Here is a 20,870-nt window from a genome sequence, read left to right on the forward strand (position 1 = left end):
GGTCTAAACTGGGTTTACTATGCACATTTCTCATCTGCAATATTTCCGTCCAATCTACAACCAATTTTACAGTTGCTGTACTTGTGATGATACTCAATCTAGTTGTGTTGCATAAGACCGTCTTAGATTGCTTCGAAGCGGTCGCTCCCCACGCTCCCTGACCATCCTGACTCTGTAGCGCTGGTATCGTAACGCTTGCTGCTAAATTGCAATTTTCATTTGAGCTCGCATTGCCTTTACTATTATCGTAGCGCCTGGCATCGTAGCGCTTGCTGCTAATTACTGATTGTGCCTGTTTGTATCATAGCGCCTGCTGCTAATTAGGGATTGTGCCTGTTGCCCTCTGGATTGATTGTCATTGTTGCACTGCTCGCATCGCCTGCAATATTATTCGTGCCTCATTGTAACGCTTCCACTGCCCTGATCATAACTTTACTCCGGTGGTGCCCCTGTTTCGCTTTTTGTTTGTGCTGCCATTTTGTTGTTGACTCCTGGCCCGTCTCTCCTCCCCGCCTCCCAGCTGCTCCTCCCTCGCCCCCGCCCCCCCCACTATCCACATATGACAGATGCTTTTGCGCGCAGCGTTCACGCGCAGCGAACGCGCCCCATGCGCACCGAAGGCGCGCCAAAGGTAAGCCTGTCTACGCCTGTCCGTGCCTGGACCGCGCCCAGCGCCAGACCCCCTGGCCCCCGCAAACTTCCCTCCACCCGCATCACGTACGACTCCGCTACCCTCTCTGCACTCAACTCCGGCCGTCTCCCCGAATGCTACCAAGCTGCCCCAGGACACACCCATGGACCGTTCACCTGCCATTCCTGCAAGTTCGACTGCATCAGGACCCACACCAAATCCACATACTCCAAACAGAGCTCCGACACTAACCACCTGAAGTGCATCCTACTCAACACCCGCTCGGTCCACAGACACGCCATTGAAATCTGGAACCTGCTCGACACCACATCGCCGGACATCGCCTTTCTCACGGAAACCTGGATGAACGCCTCATCAGCGCCCGACATAGCCATAGCCATCCCGGACGGCTACAAGATCATCCGAAAGGGTCGCATCAACCAAACAGGAGGAGGAATCGCCATCGTTCATAAGAACACCGTCCGCATCACGACCAGTTCCGATGACAACCTCACAACCGCCGAACACCTTCACTTCCAGATTCACACCGACCCCAAGACCACACTCAGAGGCACTCTCATCTATAGACCACCCGGACCCCGCACACAATTCAGTGAAGACATCACTGACTTCATCACCCCTCACGCCCTCCCCTCCGAGGACTACATTCTACTGGGAGACCTCAACTTCCACCTGGAAAAGAACAACGACAGCAACACCACCACCCTTTTGGACAACCTCGCCAATCTCGGACTCAAACAACTTGTTGACACCCCCACCCACTATGCCGGACACACGCTCGACCCAATCTTCACTTCCAGCAAGCACATCTCCTTCAATCACACCTCAGCCCTCCATTGGACGGACCACAGCTGCGTTCACTTCAACTACAAAAAGACTACGACCCACAACCACCCACAACCAATTCCCCGGAGAAACTGGAATAAAATTACCACCGACCAGCTATTCACATCACTTCACCAAAACCCTCCTGCAAAATCAACGGACCCAAACCAAGCAGCCACCAACCTCACACAATGGATCACCCACAGCGCTAACGAATTAGCACCCTTGAAATACCTTCAAGTCAAGCGAGGCAGCAATAAAGCCCCCTGGTTTAATGATGACCTTAAGAAATCCAAGAAGATCTGTCGCACCCTCGAGAAAGCCTGGCGAAAAAACCCAACCACTGACAACCTGACCACCTTCAAGAACGCCACCCGCAAACACCACCAACTGATCCGATCCACCAAGAAATCAGCATTCAAGGATTGGCTCGACAACAACGCCCACAACAGCAAGGAACTTTTCAACATCGTCAGAGAGTTTACCAACCCCACCGCCGGCACCAACGACATCACTCCATCCCAAGACCTCTGCGACTCTCTAGCCTCGTTCTTCCACAACAAAATCGCAGACATACACAACAGCTTTGGAGACCAATCCACCCCACCTACCGCCGAACAAACAACCCCCTCCAACATCCTTTATGCCTGGAACCCAATCACCACTGAAGACACCATCCGCCTGATGAACACCATTCACTCGGGATTGCCAACCGACCCTTGTCCCCACCACATTTTCAACAAAGCAGACCCCATTATCGCACCCCATCTCCGAGACGTCATCAACTGCTCCCTCAACTCCGCCACCTTCCCGGAAAGCTGGAAACACGCCGAACTCAGCGCCCTCTTGAAGAAACCTACAGCAGACCCCACGGAACGTAAGAACTACCGCCCCATTTCGCTCTTCCCATTCCCTGCCAAAGTCATTGAGAAAGCCATCAACAGTCAACTCGCCGCCTTCCTCGAATCCAACAAATCCCTTGACCCTTCACAGTCCGGCTTCCGAGCCAAACACAGTACCGAGACCGCCCTCATCGCAGCAACAGACGGCATTCGAACACTACTGGACAATGGAGAAACAGCTGCCCTCATCCTACTTGACCTCTCCGCTACCTTCGACACAGTCTGTCATAACACCCTTATACAACGCCTCAGCAACGTCGGAATACAAGGAAAAGCATTGGACTGGATAATCTCGTTCCTCGCCGGAAGATCCCAGAGAGTCCACCTTCCCCCTTATAGATCAGAAGCCACCGATGTCATCTGCGGCGTACCCCAAGGTCTTCTCTCAGCCCCACCCTCTTTAACGTATACATGAGTCCCCTCGCATCCATTGGGCGCCAACACAACCTCAACATTATCTCCTACGCAGATGACACCAAGCTAATCCTATCCCTAACCAAAGACCCAAACACCGCCAAAACCAACCTACACGAAGGGATGAAAGAAGTAGCCGAGTGGATGAAGAACAGCCGTTTAAAACTAAACTCGGACAAAACGGAAGTCCTCATCTTGGGTTCATCCCCCTCCGCCTGGGACGACTCTTGGTGGCCACCGGCCCTGGGAACCGCACCAAGACCAACGGACCACACACGCAACCTGTGCTTCATCCTGGACTCCTCCCTCTCGATGACCAGACAAGTCAACGCCGTCTCATCATCTTGATTCAACATCCTACGTATGCTCAATAAAATCTTCCGCTGGATCCCCACCGAAACAAGAAAGACGGTCACCCATGCACTGGTCACCAGCCGACTTGACTACGGAAACCCCCCTTACCCCGGAACAACAGCCAAACTACAGAAAAAACTACAACGTATCCAAAACGCCTCAGCCAGACTCATCCTAGACATCCCCCGCCAAGCTCACATTTCCGGTCACCTGAAAGACCTCCACTGGCTCCCCGTCGACAAGAAAATTACGTTCCGTCTCCTCACCCACGCACACAAAGCCCTCTACGACCTTGGACCCGAATACCTCAACACGCGCCTGTCCTTCTACACCCCCACCCGCCAACTTCGATCGTCCAATCAGGCCCTCGCCACAATTCCACGCATCCAGAGATCCACCATGGGAGGAAGATCCTTCTCCTACTCAGCAGCCAAGACCTGGAATTCCCTCCCCACCCACCTCCGCCTCACACAGAACCACTTAAAACTTGGATATTTGATAAATAAAGCTCCCCCCCTCCCTCAAGCGCCTTGAGACCCTCTGGGTGAGTAGTGCGCTATACAAATTTAAACTTGACTTGACTTGACTTGAGAGTTGCAGGCATGTAAACTGTAATCGGTTTTGACCAAAGACAATACAAATCCAGAAGAATTCCTTCTACAATGGATTATTGCCCCCAACCACTAGCCTGACAACTCTATGTTGAAAGTTCTAGTACTCTTTAATTGCTCTTCAGCTAGGAGTCCTAACTGGATAGGTCTGTATGAGTCTATTCAGGGCCAGGACACCCAAACAGCCACTCTCCTCCTCTCTAGGAGGGTCTAGCTATTAGTGGGCAACAGTGTATTTAGGAGGGGTGTGCAAAGTCCCACATGTTTTCTTCCACAAATGTTGAACGTGTTTTGTTATAAACGCTTGTAAACTTCATGAACATTATGAAATTTTTGTAGTTAAAAACAAATTTGAGGAGTTAAAAAAACACAAAAATAGGGTTTGTGAAAAACAACCTCAGAAATCCACTTTTATCATGAGAATTCTGTTGTAATAATGTTGTTTTGCAGGAATATCTCCTGGCAATAGAGTCTGTCAACTTTTTGCAAAACTCGCAAGCTTGGCAGACTTAATTTTCATTATAATTGTAATTGCATTTATATAGTGCTTAGTGCCCCTGATGAGGCGTTGAAGCCCTTTATGGCGAGTGGCATGCTACTCTGAACCCAAGGTTCGAGGCTAATCCAGTGGCTAAATGTTGGTCATTGGGATTAGGAAGTGGCTCCTGTAATCACCCACACTTGCTGCTGGCTGTCACTTTATATAGTGCACTTCACTGACCCGCAGCGTGGGATACATCAGGGCTCTTTGGAGTGATCTGAAATACAGCTACCATCATTCACAGGGCCCCAGGAGGTGGCTCATATAATCACCCACACATGCTGCTCGATGTTGCGCTATATAGCACACTTCACTAACCAGCTGCGCGGGACGCTTCAAGGCTCTTTGGGGTGATTTGGACTACAGCTACCATCATTCACAGGGCCCCAGGAGGTGGCTCCAGTAATCACCCACACACATGGGCATCCGCAGGGGGGGTAAGGGGAGATTGCTGGTCCATCGGTTGCGGGCCGAACAGGTGGTGACGGTGCACTCAATTCAATTCAGCTGCATTTTCTTTTTCTCAGGCAAACTAAGGCACGCCATAACTTTCCTCTCCCACCCTCCCCAAGTCAGCCCCCACCTTCAACTATGAAGCAGCAGGCTCACACAAAATGATACAAGTAGTTACTTTAAGGCGCGCGAGGATGCGCCTTACAATAACTACTTTGTCATTTTTTACAGCCCCCACAGTGGTGTTTTTCTGCAGGGTCGTCAATAGTGCGAGAAAGCGCTTGCAATGACGGCTCTGCTTGATGAGCGGGAAAACTGCTGCTGATGGGTAAGATAGAGGGTACGGGCCTGGCTGCTCCCACAGCTTGAAGTAAGCATAACCTCTTCTGTTTCCTTTCCTGTCTAGCTCTTCACTTGCTGAAAACTGTGACTCCAAGAACTGCTTTCCCTCTCTTTCCTTTCCTTTGCTTCATGCATTCCTTTGAAATGGATCTAAAAAGGAAGTAATACTTTTGCTGTAAACAGTGCCGGCATTAAGGCGGTGCGGGAGGAATCGGCGGCCGGGTTTGGGGGGGTCACCATTTGCACGTGTACACCCAAAGCATGCACCATTGTGAATCGGAATGGAATGTGCTTTCAGATTGCATAAACAAAATCTCCTGTGTCCGTTGGGGGGGTGCAGTGCTTAATTTGTGCCAACCACCAGCACGTATTTTTCAACACCAGCATTCTGCTCCTGCCACGGGCCATATTACCAGTAGAAAAAAAACAACGTTTTATGTAGTTGCCCCAGCATTCACACCATTGCTTTGTGGGGGAATGGCCGGTGACGTTTTATAATCAACAGAGCATTTCATCGCTCCTCAGCCTTGCCTACCTCCGATTGATTAACGGAAATTCGGGCGGGCGCGCTCTGTGGGACGAGCTCCCTGCGGTGGCATGTGCACTATAAGAGTGATTTGAGAGCGCATGTGCAGTGGTTATGGTTCCTACAATGTGTTTTGTTCTGGGACGGAGCGTGCTCTGGCTCTATTTCTCAACCTGTACCGCCTGTCTGAAGTTCCTTCATTTTCAAAGACTGCTTTAAGATGTCTCTGAGTTCCATTGACAAAGTATGCTCTTCTTGAAGCAGTCCTCTGAGCCCTTAGCTATATCGCTCCTTAGCTTCGCCAAACTCCAATTGATCCCACCGAGAATATGTGTGGTGCCCTTTGTGCTTATTGGCAAATTGTGTGTATGGCTGAATGTGTAACATGCATTTCTATACAGCTATAAAAGTAGCAAATGATGTTTCAATATAACTGCATTGTATGTGTGTGCGACATTTTGCAGTTATGATTGTGTAATGGAGCACTGTGTTTGAGTACGAATGACAGTGAGAGAGAGTGTGCGGGTTCGGGGTGCCAATAGAAACTCTCGCACTGGGCATTCTTTTTGAAGTAAGATCATTCAAAGGAGTCACTATAGACCCATATCCTTTCACAAATCTTCTGTAGTACCCAGTCAGGCCCAAGAAAGCTCCGACCTGAGTCTGGGTAGTGGGAGTATCCCAGTCCATGATGGCCTGGATTTTGCTCTGCAATGGTTGAACCTGGCCTCCACCCACAAGGTGGCCCAGGTACACAACCTTACTCTGCCCTACCTGGCACTTGGTGGCCTTGATAGTGAGACCTGCTTTCTGCAGAGCCTCCAAAACATTCTTCAGGTGGACGAGGTGATCCTTGCAGGTGGAGCTAAAGACAGCTATATCTTCAAGATATGCTGTACTATAGGCTTCCAGGCCTGTAAGGACTTTATTTGCCAGCCTTTGTAATGCGGCAGATGCATTTTTCAAATCAAAGAGCATGACAATAACTTGATAATGCCCACTAGGGGTTGAAAATGCTGTTTTGGGTTTGGTATCCTCAGCTAGTCTGATTTGCCAATATCCAGCAGTGAGGTCAAATGTGCTCAAGAACTTATCTAAGGCCAAAGTGTCAATAAGTTCATCTGCCCTAGGAATAGGGTGAGCATCAGTCCTGGCGACTGCATTGAGTACCCTGTAGTCCACACAAAACCTAATTTCTCTCTTACCCCCCTGGGTATGAGATTTGGGTACCAGGGCCATTGGACTAGTCCAAGGGCTATCTGAGGTTTCAATCAATCCCAATTTCAGCGTATTCTGGACCTCAGTCCTGATACAATCTCTGACATGTGGAGGCTGCCTGTAAATCTTATTTTAAACAGGTAGACTCTCACCTATGCCCTCTTCATGGGTACACCAGGTGGTCTTACTAGGAGTCAAACAAAACATGTCTGTATTGATTGAGGACCATCCTGCAATCAATCTGCTGTTGCTCAGTGAGGCTGTTTGCTAAAGCTACACCATCAACTGAGACATCATCAGGGTTCTGTGAGAGGAGATCAGGGAGTGTGACACCCATTACTTCTCACCTGGCTGATAAACAGTCAGTACAGCCTTTTGGTCATGCCAAACTTTTTGCAATTCTTGACTTGCCCCAGGGTTTTTGCTGGCCTTCTTCATGTACTCAGCCATCCTGGAGCGGAGACCAAGTACACAATCCACAATTTCTTGCTTATGTGGTTTGAGAGGTAACTCCAATTCCTCCTTCACTAAACACAGGGGACCCCTAACTGGATGCCCAAACAGAAGTTCAAAAGGGCTGTAACCAACCTCCTTTTGTAGGACCTCTCTGTAGCTGAAGAGACGGCAGGGCAAAAGGACATCCCATTTTCGTCTAAGCTTTTCTTGGAGGCCCATGATCATGCCCTTGAGAGTTTTGTTGAATCTCCCAACTATCCCATTGCATTGTGGATGATAGGGTGTTGTTAATGTGTAGTTCACTCCCCACTCCTTCCACATAGCAGTAATGTAACTTGACATGACGTTGGTTCCTCTGTCAGTTAAGACCTCCTTAGGGAAACCCACTCAGGAGCTGTGGTAGTTCTAAGGGGTATTGCTTACGGATACATAGTGGCATGGTCCACCATCACGAGTATGTAACTGTGACCAGATGCAGTAGGAGGGTTCATTGACCCAATTATGTCAATCTCAACCCTCTCAAAGGGAACCCCCACCATAGGTAGTGGTATGAGGCAGACCTTTGTGGTACCAACTGACTTACCACTGGCTTGACAGGTGGTACAGGAGCGACAAAACTCCTTGGTGTCCTCAGACATGTGAGGCCAGTGAAAGTGAGGGACAAGCCTGTCCCAAGTCTTACTTTGGCCTAGGTGTCCTGCTAAGGGAATGTCATGTGCCAAGGTGAGCAGGAAGCCCCTAACTTCAGAGGTATGACCAACCTCCTGGTGGCACCTTGGGGTCTCTGCCCTCTCAGTAAAGGAGTCCTTCATTCAAATAGATCCTGTAGGATCCACTGATACTCTCAACAGCCTTAGCAGCAGCTTGCTGTCTGAAGGGTTCAAGAGAGGGACAAGTTTGCTGATCCTGGCTCAGATCTGCCCTGGAAGGGCCCCCTGTCCCCAAGAACCCAACCTGATCAGGCTCAATTTCATCTGGACAGTTCCTTCACAGGGACTGAGACCATCTCCCGCAAGAGACAGATCCTCTCTCTCAGCCTGGGGGGAAGACACAGCCTTACCCCTCCTGCTCCTTCTCTTGAAAGGCACCTGGTCCATCTTTTCAGAATCCATGGCCTGTTCAGTAGAAGTCAGTTTAATCTGTGACCTGGTCACAGCAAACACATCTGCAAAGATGTCCAGCATTGCTTCATGAGTCCTAAGTTAAACCTCAGCCCAGGCTGAAGTCTCCAAATCATTGCCCAACAAGCATTCCACAGGATGGTCTGAGCTAACCACAACTTTCCTAGGGCCAGTTACCCCTCCCCAGCTAGAATTAACAACTGCCAAGGAATGATCAGTCCTGACATTGTTAGCATTGCTCACTTGGTACATCTCCCCAAGTATGATTTGGTCAGGGCCCACAAGATCATTTGTCACCATAGTGACACTTGCACCTGTGTCCCTGTATGTCATGGCTTCCTTACCAATAATCAAAGGCTGCTGCCTGTATTTGCCCAGGTTACTGGGACTGACAAATAAGGTGGCAAAGTCCATGCCACTATCACAGACAAGTACAGCCTGAGCTGGAGTTCTGACTAAGCCAGAACCGATCTCATAGCCCAATGTTAACCCTACTAATCCCTTGTTCCCTGTACCACCTCTTGAAACTGTACTAGGGGGAGCAATTGCCTTAGGGGTAGTGGTGGTTGAAGTTGAATCGTTGGCCTTTGGACAACTGGCATCTTTTGGCCAATGTTTTTTTTCATTACATAAGTAACACCAAGGTTTCTTTTTGCCTTTTCCCTTGTTGGACTCTGAATCCCCCCACCCCTCCCTCATACGCAGGTTTTTGGGGCCATGAAGAGAGACCTTTGATCTTTACCCTTGCCCCCACCCTTATCCTGAGTTTTAGCATCTTGCTTCTTTTGGTCACCACCAGTGTTGCGGGTTTTCTGCTTCACCCTGGTTCTGACCCACTTATCTGCCTTCTTTCCCAATTCTGGGGGAGAATTCAGATCAGAGTCAACCAGGTATTGATGCAACAACTGATTTGGGCAATTATTAAGGATCTGCTCCCCCATAATCAAATTGTACAATCCTTTCAAATCATTCACTTTGCTGCCAAGCAACCAGCCTTCCAGAGCCTTAATGGCACTGTCCACAAAGTCTACCCAGTCCTTGATTCCGTGTCTTCTGGGTGTCGCTGAACTGTTCAGTGGCTAAGCCAAACTCATCAATGAGAGCACGCTTCAGGACTGGATAATTGTCAGCATTTTCTTCTCTAGCAGTGAGGAGCTTATATCTACCTTTGTTAGCTAAGGAGAGCCATGAGATAGCTGCCCACTGCTCTTGAGGGACCCTTTGTACTTTACAGGCCCTCTCCAAAGCTGTTATCCATTTATGGATGTCATCCCCAACATGGTAGGGAGGGACAATCTTGCTCAGGTTCCTATTTTCAAAGGAATGTTCCTTAACTCTAGGGACACTGTTGCTGCCACCATGGGACTCTAGTCTCAACTTTTTTTCTAGCGCTCTGGACTTCTAGGGACTCTTTATCCAAGGCCAAGTGCTCTTGCCTGAGCCTAAACATAGCTTTCTTAAGTTCAAGCAATTGGTACTCCCTGTCATAAGAGTGGTCTCTCTTGCTAGATACAGAGGTCCCTACAGACTGTCCTGAGTGATCTGATTCTGCAGAGAGAGATCTATATCTCGATGGTAAACTCTGCACTCTTCCAGGAGGGGTAAAGAGAGGCCCCTGGAGCTTTCTTCTTGACCCTCTTGAAGATCTGAATTGTCCAGGTGGGAGTTTTCTGGTTCTTCCTGGCCAGGGTTTGAATCTAGGCCATAAAAGGTGGCACCTCTTGACCTGTCTTCATTCCCGGTCCAACCCACTCTCTCCTTTTCATCTGACCATGGGGTTTTCCCAAGGTTATCAAGAAGTAACATCTCTACTAGAAGTTGAGTGTTGGCACTTCTCCCTCTCTTCAGCTTTCTAGAGGCACACAGGGCTCTCAGTTCTTGGAATGAAAGATCACTGTATCTAGAAGGCAGCGAGCCCCTGGCATCTCCTTTAGTAGACATACTAAGTGTGGTGTGGTGTGGTGTGGTGTGTGCACCTACCTAACCTAGTGGGACACTAAACTCTCTGGGGTTGGAGAAAGGGTGTGCTAAACCTGTGACTACCCAACCCCAAGTTCAGAAGAACTTACTTATCCAAGCTAGTATTATATGTACCAAGTGCTTAGTGGTTTTCAGTTAATCAATACAAAGATGTAGATTAGTAAAACAATGCAGGCTTGAATCCCAACCGCTGCACACCAATTTGAGAGGTTGGCCTGGTATATGATGTTCACTAACCAAAGTGGGCACTTTGCACCAGTTCAAACAACACTTACCCTGATTTAAGAGGTCAAGGATAACCTTAGAAAGCTATCCAAGTGGTAGCTGTGGAGAGCAGCCTTCAGGCTTAGTGTTGAAGGAATGTTAAATAGCTTATTTTACCAGAATCAACCTTATTGAATTAGTTCAATGAAAGGAGAACCACACAGTAGTTATAAAAATATATATTTATTATTATAACACACATTAAATACCTCACAGTATCTGTTACACACAGATAAAGACAAGCACATAATGCTGTTGCACAGAAACAATCGTAAGTAGCACTAATACACAGTGGGCTCCAGGGAAGACCAAACCATATACTAAAATAGTGGTATAAGAACCACAACTCGAGTCAAGAAAGTGTCGAGAGATTGTAGAATCACTGGGACACCAAGGAGCCACCCTAGGTGAGTAAGGAGGGACCACACGGGGGACAGGTGCAGTGTGAGAACCCGACTGTGTGCTACGTACAATTCAATTGGAGTGTCACCCCAATCATGGATACCGAAGTACCAAAGTTACCTATCCCAGAGATGCCGGGTGCATAGGGCTGAAGTGTCTGCGGAAACTGCTGTCGATCGCAATGGGAGCCTTCAAAGAAATGCCACTGCTGGAAAGAAGAAAATTGTCCGGTGGAATCTGCATGTGGATTCATGATGGAAGGAACCTGAAAGCAGAGGAGACATAGTCTGGGTCACTCAGGAGTGACCAGGGGCTCGCTAGACAAATGCCCACCGAAGTTGGGTGCTTCAGGTGTGAAGAAGGAGACCTTGACTCTGCAGCCACGGAGACCAGGAGATGTTGAGGATGACCAGAAGCCAGATACGAGCAGTCCCACGAAGGATGTCAAGTGCTGAGGGGTCCGGCGGGAACACCAACAAGCCTTGGCAGTGGCAACCCATGAAGAAGGTCGAGTAAGGTTATGATCTGGCCCAGCAAGGACCAGGAGACTCACCACAGCAAGGGGAGTCAGGGAAGGCCTGGAGCAACCAGCAGAGCCCATGAAAAGCAGTGTTGTCTCTCAATTGGGCCCCCAGGCCAGAAGCAGAGGAGTCGCAAGGGGATCTCTAGCATTTTCACAAAGTAACAGCTTGCAGGGCACAGACTATGAGGAGGCCAAAGTTCTTTGTACGAAATGTGCACAGAAGTTGGGGCTATCGATAGCCCAATGCACTTGTTCGGGAAATACCAAGAAGCACTTACACTTGCAAAAGTATGCAGTGCACAGGGTTTCAGGTTATGCAATCCTCACGATGGATACAGGCCTCAGACTTGGTGAGAGAACAGCTCAACCTCAAGTAACATAGGAACCCTCCTCCTGTGTTGCTGGAGTCTTCGGAGTCCACAGGAGCTCAGGATCAGCAGATCAGTCAGTTGCGTTATGGTGCCTACAAATGCAGGGGAGTGACTCCTTCACCCAAGAAAGATAACTTCAGTTGTCCTTGATGCTCCTCAGGTCCTGCATGGAACCTGTATGGTGCACGGACACAGATGATGCTTTGGATGGAGAGGGGGACGAAGTCGGGCTCAGTCGAAATCCAGCAAAGTTCAGAGTGCCCGGACTGTCGAAAGATCAGTGGTTTCTTGTTCACAATCTTTTCCAGGTCCAATCTAGGGTCCTACAGCCAGGTATGTCCTTTTGTACCCACAGGAAAGGGTGGGACAGATTCAGGGGACCCTCCCAGGGAAGGGTCAGGACAATGGGGAGGATACTGCCAAGTCCTTTGTCCACTTCCGCACCAGAGCAGGAGCCAACGGCTCCCAGACCTGGTTTGAACTGGACTATGCACAGGGACACGAAGTGTGCCTCAGATGCAGACTTTCAGGCACTTTCAGAGTGCACCAACTCAGCCTCAATACACTAAATGCTGTCTGGGAGGTGGTCACACCTCCCTGTGACAGGATGCCTATTCTTCTGCCTTCCCCTGCTCGAGCTTGGCTCAGCAGCAAGAGGGCTGAAATGTGTCACTGGTTGGCAGTAACCATTTTGTGCTGGCCGGGTCGATAAGGCTGGTAACGGGAAGACCAGGGACCCCACAAAGCTCACTTCAGAAGGGTGGAATCATACCTCCCATACTGGTTACCAGTGTGGAGGTATTATTCCAAGGTGTTTGATACCAAACAAGGGATGTTTTGTTGCAGCCGTTTTCGCGATAGCATTTTACGCAAGCATATAATGCACTTCTACCTTTATGTCTGGCTGTGTCACCGACAACCCGGGAGAATGGTATCGGAAGGCTGGAGGGGTGCTTTGCTCATGCAGGGGCAACCTCTCACGTAAAACCCAACACCTTGCCTTCAGGATTAATGCCTGCTAGAGGGGTGACTGATAGGTTTTAAGTGTAGTGACCTATAGATATAGTAAACCTATATGTTTCGTAAGTGGTGCAAGCACCAGCTTACACAGGCCTGTTGTTCCATTTTGCATGACCTCTTAGGGGAGGCATGATACATGCTTCAGCCCATGGGAGGCCTCTAGGGTACCTATGCCCTGGGTACCATATACTAGGGACTGACAAGGGTACCCCAGTAACCAATCTGGAGTATACCTCAGTACAGGGCATAACATTTTAGGGAGAAAGCAGATAGACTGGGGACCTGATTGGCAGGATCCCAGTCAGACTAGTCAAAAACATTGTAACAGCAAGCAAAAAGAAGCAGATCCTACTTTCCTACAACATTGCTTTGCAACAATTGTGGAATTGTTTATCATTTTCACTGTACTAATATTGCTAATCATTTTCATCTCCTTCTGTCTATTAATCATTGCAGCACACATATTTTATACAAGATTCACAATGCTTTAATAAATATTGAAATGCTCCTTTTGTGTATTTCTTGTGTATTTCTCTGGGTACGCACGAGTGACTGACAAAAAAGATTCTAGACCTGTTAACACAATTCCTTGATGAGTTAGGAGTGTCATGTTCTGAGGTTGCCCACTCCATTTGTTACCTTCTCAGGTTTAGGGGAACGTATGGTGGCACTGTGAGCTAGCAGACCTAGAGGCCAACATATTCTGACGGCGTGCATGGAATCAGTCTGGCACAATCTCAATGTTTATGTTGACCTACAAACACACAATTACTACTGAGGAGGTTGTAGGCCTACAGTACTGGGTTGTTGAAGATGTTGCTAAAGTATCTTCTGTTATTCGTCACTTTGCTTCAAACTAGAAGTCATTCATTGTCTACTAGGTACACTGACTTTGCATCTGACTGTGAAGGCAGAGTGAAATCATTTCCACTGGCTCAGATAGTCAAGGGCAAAGGCTAGACATACTGATGGCAGATCTATTAATCATCCTTCCCACGATCCAGGTGGAGAAATTTGCAGGAAGAGAGAATCTCCTGCTACTTGTCTAACGAACACTGTCCATTTATTTTTAATAGGTGGCTCCACAGTGGAGAGTTGTGTGCCCTGCAGTAGTGGGTTTTTCTGTGCTAGTGCTGGTTTGAGCACGCCAACAGGAGTCTGTGCTGCTGGATTCTACTGCCCAGCAAACTTCTCTTCCATCAGCCCCATGGCTTTTCTCTGCCCGAAGGTAACATTATTTTATATTCCATTTTTCCACAACACAGCACAATCTGTACACAAATATGCTCAATTCCATATGAGATCAATCCTCATAAAGTATCTATGTGTATTGATTGCATTAATATTACTGAATTCTGGTGCCCAAAGATATTCTTTCCCCAAACCCAAATTCCAGTTTATGGGGAGATTAGAGTCTAATCAACACACCTATATCAGTTGCAGTACATCAATACTAGGACAGATAATGCCATACAATTTGTCTGCTGTGTTTACATGCCAGAAAAATTTCAAATGACCCCCTACTCCTCCCACACATAAAACAGGTCACAGACTAATAAATGGAGTGGTTAGGGTGCATTAGAACCTTTCTGGTGGGCAAATTTTAAAACTGCACTTCATCATTTGTGTCCTATGAATGCATTGGCCCTCATTTATTTCATGATCAGCTACCCGGGGAGGGGGGTCTACAGACACACTGTGTTGAAATATCTTTGCTGTAATGCTGAAGGGGGAAGCAGGTGAATTGTTAATTCTTCATCTCTGAAGTATTTTTCTTGGAAGGTGTAAGGCTGGGGTGGAGTGGGAGTGCAGAACCAGTTACATGACATCCATCCCTTTTTATACATATATAGAGTGAATTAGAGTTTTCCATGTATTTGTTAGTGCATTGTATGTGTCTGTGTTTGATGAGACAGCCTTATTATTCAGATCTATCAATCTGATAGAGACTTCCTAACCTTTGAATATTTCCCAGGCGTTAGACTGGATCCGTACATTTTTTAGCAGTAGCCCTGTGCGCTGTTAAATGGCATTGTTTGGATTTGTGTTAGTGGCAACCGGGCCGGATATGATGTGCACAATACCTATATAGGCACCATCCTGGAGTCAAACTAAGCCATCTACTGGCATGCAGGGCTACTGCTCAAAAACTTCTGGATCCAGTCTGATGCCTAGGGAATATTCTAAGGTAGGGAATCTGTCATTAGATAGAATCTCTACCAGATAAAGCATACCAAAAGGTAAGTAACCTATTGTTTGGGTACATATTGTACTAAGTTTTTTCCTTCTAAAATAGTTTTGCTAAATGTTGGAAAACATATTTACCTATAGTTGAATAGTGATGCTGGGATATAGATAACAAATGTGCCGCTTCTTTTTTCGAGAAACGGCTATTCATGTTACCACCTTCAAAGGTACGCAGTTTTACCTTGGAATCCGCAGACCTCAATTCTACAAATCCTGTTTGGGTAAAGGCTCAAAATGTGCATGACAGGGGCATAAATAGGCTTTCCTGTTTTCAGTTTCTATTTTTGGTTAATTCTGGTGGGGTTTTTTCAGTGTTTTCAATACCTTAAAAAACAGTTGTTGTCAGTGGTTACACATTTTCGCTCCACTAAAACCACAGAAAAAGTGTTTTTCCGGTGTTTATGGAACGGTTTGCTTTTATTATTGCTTGATTTTCTGCACTTATAGAACATGATATATAGACAATGTACGTGTAGTATATATGAGGTCCAAATAGAGTTTTGCAAATTAAACTTATTGTAATACACCATACAATACTTCTTCAGTAAGTCTTTGGTTATGTGCGCTCGCCCTTTCCTTCTCATGTAAACTTCTGTGAAAAGACCCTCTCAACATTGGCACTTGAGACGGGCAACTCCAAAACAGCCAGTACACAATTTGTTAACTCTGGCCACTGACATAGCTTTCCCTGCCAATACTGGTTGCAGTGCCAAAGTCACTAAAGGTGTCGCCCATCCTACTCTCAGGAGAGGTTTCACATCTACACCAATTATGCTGAACACTTGGCAGACAAGGGTGTTTTCAAACTCTAGTTTTTTTTTATTATGTCTACTACAGAAGTTATGCTTTCCTGTAAAAATGTAATAATGCAGAGATTCTCATATTTCTTGCCTTTGGCACCATTACTCAGCAAACATTCTGTAAACGCTTGCCACAATAATAATATAGCATTCATAGCCCCTTGGAGTGAGAACCATCAGCTAAGGGACACAGTTGAGATGACTCTTTCTTTGATGCCACACAAAGCACAAAATTATAAATATTTTCGTTTTAGTTCCTGTGCATAAGGAAACAGTGCACCAGAATGGACTAAAAAGTCAATAGCATCCCTCATTAACCCTGAAGACTGCAAAGATGCTTTCAACATACCGTCTAACAAGTGGCCAGGATCTCCTACAGGGAATCACTTCAGCTCAGGAATCAATTTTGACAGGTCACCACACAACTTTTTCATATATGTAGCTGAATCACTGCAAATACAAACAATATCACTCCAATCCTTGTTGAACTTGGAAAGAACATTTTTTAATGAGCTTTCCAAATGGCACTCCATGTTTTCAAAAAGTCTGGTGTCATGTTTTCATCACTATCCCAGATGCTTGGTGATAACACTCTTTATACATATACTTGTCACTATACCTTGTATTAAATGTTTAAAGCCTGAGGTGTTGGCAATTCACCTACTGTCAATATTGACCCACTAGACACTGTGGGCTGATGTATTAACAGTTTTTACCCATTCTCTGTGGGTAAATGTGATTACACATATTAGGAAAGATTCTTTTGAAACAAGCCATTTTACCGATCAGTGAAAGAATCAAACGTAGCCAAAATATCAAATATGATTTTGATATTTCCTGATTCTCTACAATTTATAAAATAATTAAAAGGGACCTAAAACATGCTTCTAAACCCTGCATCTTTAGACCAAAGACCACAAAACTGAAAAAGGGAAAAGGATGAAGAAACAATGTTTTAGTGGCATCCCTAAACAACAAAACTCAAGCAGAATAATGTTAGTCCAAGCTTTGTTACTGCTAATGTTACATTGTATTGGCCCCATCAGGATGGAAATAAATGACACTTTCACTCTCTTTTTCCTTTCTTTGAATGGCATTTAGTTTGTGGTTGTGCAGGTGTTTTTTCAGTGTTTATATGTTTTCACTGGTGAGGGCTATTTCTCTTTCAGTGGGGTTTTATCAGTTATAATAGGTTTAAACCTAAAACCCCACAGCCTAGGCATAAAGAAGAAAAGCAGTGTCCGATCTTCTATTAAGTTTTTTAAAAATAAAATCTGAAAGAAACAGGTTAGTGTTAGATTCCTTATCTTAGAATATCCCCAGGCGTCAGACTGGATCCGGAAAGTTTTGCGTAGCAGTACCCCTGCGCGTCGGTAGGCGTCGTCTGCAGCTCCGCCTCCGTCATCGGCGTCGTGATCGCTGGGATGACGTAGTCTGAGCACTTAAAACCCGCCGCCCTCGCGTGCTGACGTCAGTTCTTCTTTTTTCGCACCAGCAAGCGCAGATCCGGGAAGAGCAGTACTCTTAGTCATTTTTTGACTAACGTTTTTGATCTTTTTTGGATCGATTCTCGAGTCGAACTTCGACTCGCGGTGCTGGTAGGGATGCCCGGGTTTAAGCCCTTTGAGGATTGTCACCGATTGATGTCAGTGACCGCCCCCCACCGCCGGTGCCTTTATTGTATTGGGGCCAACCATGATGACAAGTCGTGCCCCGACTGCCGGGCCTAGACCTCGAAGGCTAGGCGGGAGCGGTCCCGTAAGCGGCTTGAGCTCCGGCAGTCGGCCCCATGCCGCTCAAGGTCCCGGTCTAAGAGGAGGTCGAGGGACCGGACGCGGGGCCGCAGTCATCGCCGCTCGACGAGTCACCACCACTCGTCAGGCTCCAAGTCCTCAGGTAAGTCGAGGCACTCAAAGAAAAAGTCGAAGAGACGTCATAGCTCTTCTGATTCCCCCCGACACTCACGCGACGCGGCCGGGGGTTCGGGCGACACCGCCCACGTGGCTCCGACAGAGCCTCAAGCGCCGCGTCAAGCTTTCCCTTTCTTTCCTGACAATTAATTGATGATATTGAATTGTTTGCAGCATTATTTTTAAAAATTGTGTATATATTTTAGCCAGCCCGTTTTTAGCTGCTAACACACACTATCTCCTCGCGGCAAGATTGACATTGGCCCGAGGCCCCCCGAGGACTTTGCCTGACCGGTGCAGCCGATTTTAGGGCTGACGCCGGCAGGTTAGAACGGTCGCCATCTTGGGGAGGAAGGAAGGAAGAGGTAGCGGTCCAGTTGTTGGACGCTACCCGAGTGCAATAGGTATTTAAATCGCGCCCTCCCGCCCTAACTCAGATTTACTACTTCTCACCCCTGAGGCGAAAAGCCGGGGGCTCTCCTCGCTTTCCCTTTCTTTCCTGACAATTAATTGATGATATTGAATTGTTTGCAGCATTATTTTTAAAAATTGTGTATATATTTTAGCCAGCCCGTTTTTAGCTGCTAACACACACTATCTCCTCGCGGCAAGATTGACATTGGCCCGAGGCCCCCCGAGGACTTTGCCTGACCGGTGCAGCCGATTTTAGGGCTGACGCCGGCAGGTTAGAACGGTCGCCATCTTGGGGAGGAAGGAAGGAAGAGGTAGCGGTCCAGTTGTTAGGACGCTCCTATTCCTCCCCTATAAGGATGACAACTTCCCGTCCGCGCAGCGGGCGGGCGCAGCGGGCGCGCCAGCGGCGAGCCGAAGGCAAGCCCGTCTGCGCCCGTCCGCGGCAGTCTGGGGCACGGGGCCAGAACCCCTGCCCATTCTACCCAGATTGCCATAACTAACAGGACACATATTAGGTACACCGCCAATGATTTGCTTGCCATTTGCCCCAATATTAACGAGAGCTGCTGCCACACTATGTCTGTAGACACTCCCACGATGCACTGCGCGTCCTGCCATTTTACGATCAAGAAAGGAAAGGATGGTAAGCCAATAGGGAAGACCTTGAAAATGTCACTACTTAATTGTAGATCCCTCAAAAAACACAGATCAGAGATACATGACCTGGTGTTAGATGGGGATCTCGATGCACTCTTTTTAACCGAGACATGGCTTGACACAGCCTCGACTCCAGAAACCTTGGAGGCGGTCCCGGTAGGATACAGCCTGCTCAGAATCGATAGAGAAAAACAGATAGGAGGAGGACTAGCTATAGTGCATAAGAGCGACCTACACTGTACCTTAGAGAAAGCTACTCTGCCGAACAGTGAGAGTGGGTTTTTTTCGATAAAGATTAGTCCCAAAAGTAACATCAATGGACTTCTAATATACAGGCCGCCGGGCAAATCTTCACAATTTGCCACTCAGCTGATTGAACTAATAACGCAACATGCTCTTCGACATAAGAAATTTCTCATTCTGGGAGACCTTAATTTTCATTTTGAAGATTTTAAATGTAGAGAGGCACAGGCCGTGGTAGAAGCCTTGAATTCATTGTCACTAACACTGCAATCACTATCTCCATCTCATCAACTTGGCCATCTTTTAGACCCTGTGTTTGCTAACTGGGAAGATCTCAAAATGAATACTCCGTTACAGATCACATGGTCCGATCATTTTGTCATCCCCTTTGAGGTGCAAAATGTTCTACAGGAATGTAGCACGATTAATTCTAATGTGCCCAATTCTAAACCCGTGAAACGCAGAGATTGGAAGAACTTTACAGAAGAAAAGTTTAAATCTGCCCTTGGGAGAGAACCTCCCCCCTCCAACGACACCCTGCTTAAGGCATGGGAAGACTATGAAAAATGGATGTCCAGGGCTCTGGACACAGTAGCACCATGGACATTTAAACCCCCTGTCAGAAAGACCCAAACGGCTCCATGGTTCTCCAAAGAACTCAAGGAAGCTAAGGCCAAATGTAAAAACATTGAACGAGGATGGAGAAAAAACTATGATCCAGAGGACAAATTAAAATATAAAAATGAATTAAAAACCTATCATAAACTTATTAGAGCAGCTAAAGGTGTGTATTTTAAAGAACGTATTGAAAAAGCTAAAAATCCTACTAAGGAACTTTTTTCAATATACAAAGAGCTCACGGTTCCCACCAGACTTGAGGCTCGAGACACATACTCTAATGAGCTATGTGAGGAGATTGCAGACTTTTTTGTGAAAAAAGTAGACTTAATACACGCTACTTTCACAAACAGCCCACATGACCATCATTCAATAGTGAGAAAGGTTCCCGACACCAAGCCCCAGTTGACAACCTTCTCAGTCCCTAAGAGATCTGACCTGCTTCCGATTATGAGAGGAATACATTCTGGATCCCCTCTGGATGTAATTTCCCCTAATCCATGTACGGGAGTCCTTGATGGCATGATCGAGCAGATTGAACAGCTTATCGCTCTCTCTTTCCAGGAGTGCCATGTGCTGGAGGCTTGGAAAACCGCACAGGTTATACCCCTGAAAAAGAAAGCGAACATTCAGATCTCTCAACTGCAAAACCTCCGTCCGATATCTCTCCTCCCCTTTTGTGGGAAAGTTGTGGAGAAGGTTGTGAATAAGCAACTTATGCAATTCATCGAAGAGAACTCCTGCCTCCACTCAACCCAGTCAGGTTTTAGAGCAGGATATTCAACTGAATCTGCGGTTCTGTTTTCCACAGAACGCCTGAGACAACTTGTTGATGGAGGGCAGACAGCAGCGTTGGTGTTATTAGACCTCAGTGCAGCATTTGACACCGTGCTGCACTCAACGCTGCTGTCACGCCTCTCAGACATGGGAATTGAGGGCCCAGCCCTGGAATGGATAAGATCCTTCTTGGAAAACAGGAGTTTTCAGGTACATTGCCCTCCCTATA

At 47.1% G+C, this 20,870-nt stretch overlaps 1 protein-coding gene across 1 annotated transcript in view; it reads left to right on the forward strand.

Moving 5' to 3' along the window:
• The window catches only part of LOC144824222 (uncharacterized), a 652,050-nt gene that overhangs the window by 179,804 nt on the left and 451,376 nt on the right, over positions 1 to 20,870 (forward strand). Inside the window, exon 14 of the mRNA XM_078683370.1 lies at positions 14,052 to 14,203. Coding sequence (XP_078539496.1) covers positions 14,052 to 14,203 — 152 coding nt within the window. The remainder of the gene's footprint in view (positions 1 to 14,051; positions 14,204 to 20,870) is intronic.

Source organism: Lissotriton helveticus, chromosome 3_1 (genome assembly GCF_964261635.1).
Source record: "Lissotriton helveticus chromosome 3_1, aLisHel1.1, whole genome shotgun sequence".
NCBI lineage: Eukaryota > Metazoa > Chordata > Amphibia > Caudata > Salamandridae > Lissotriton > Lissotriton helveticus.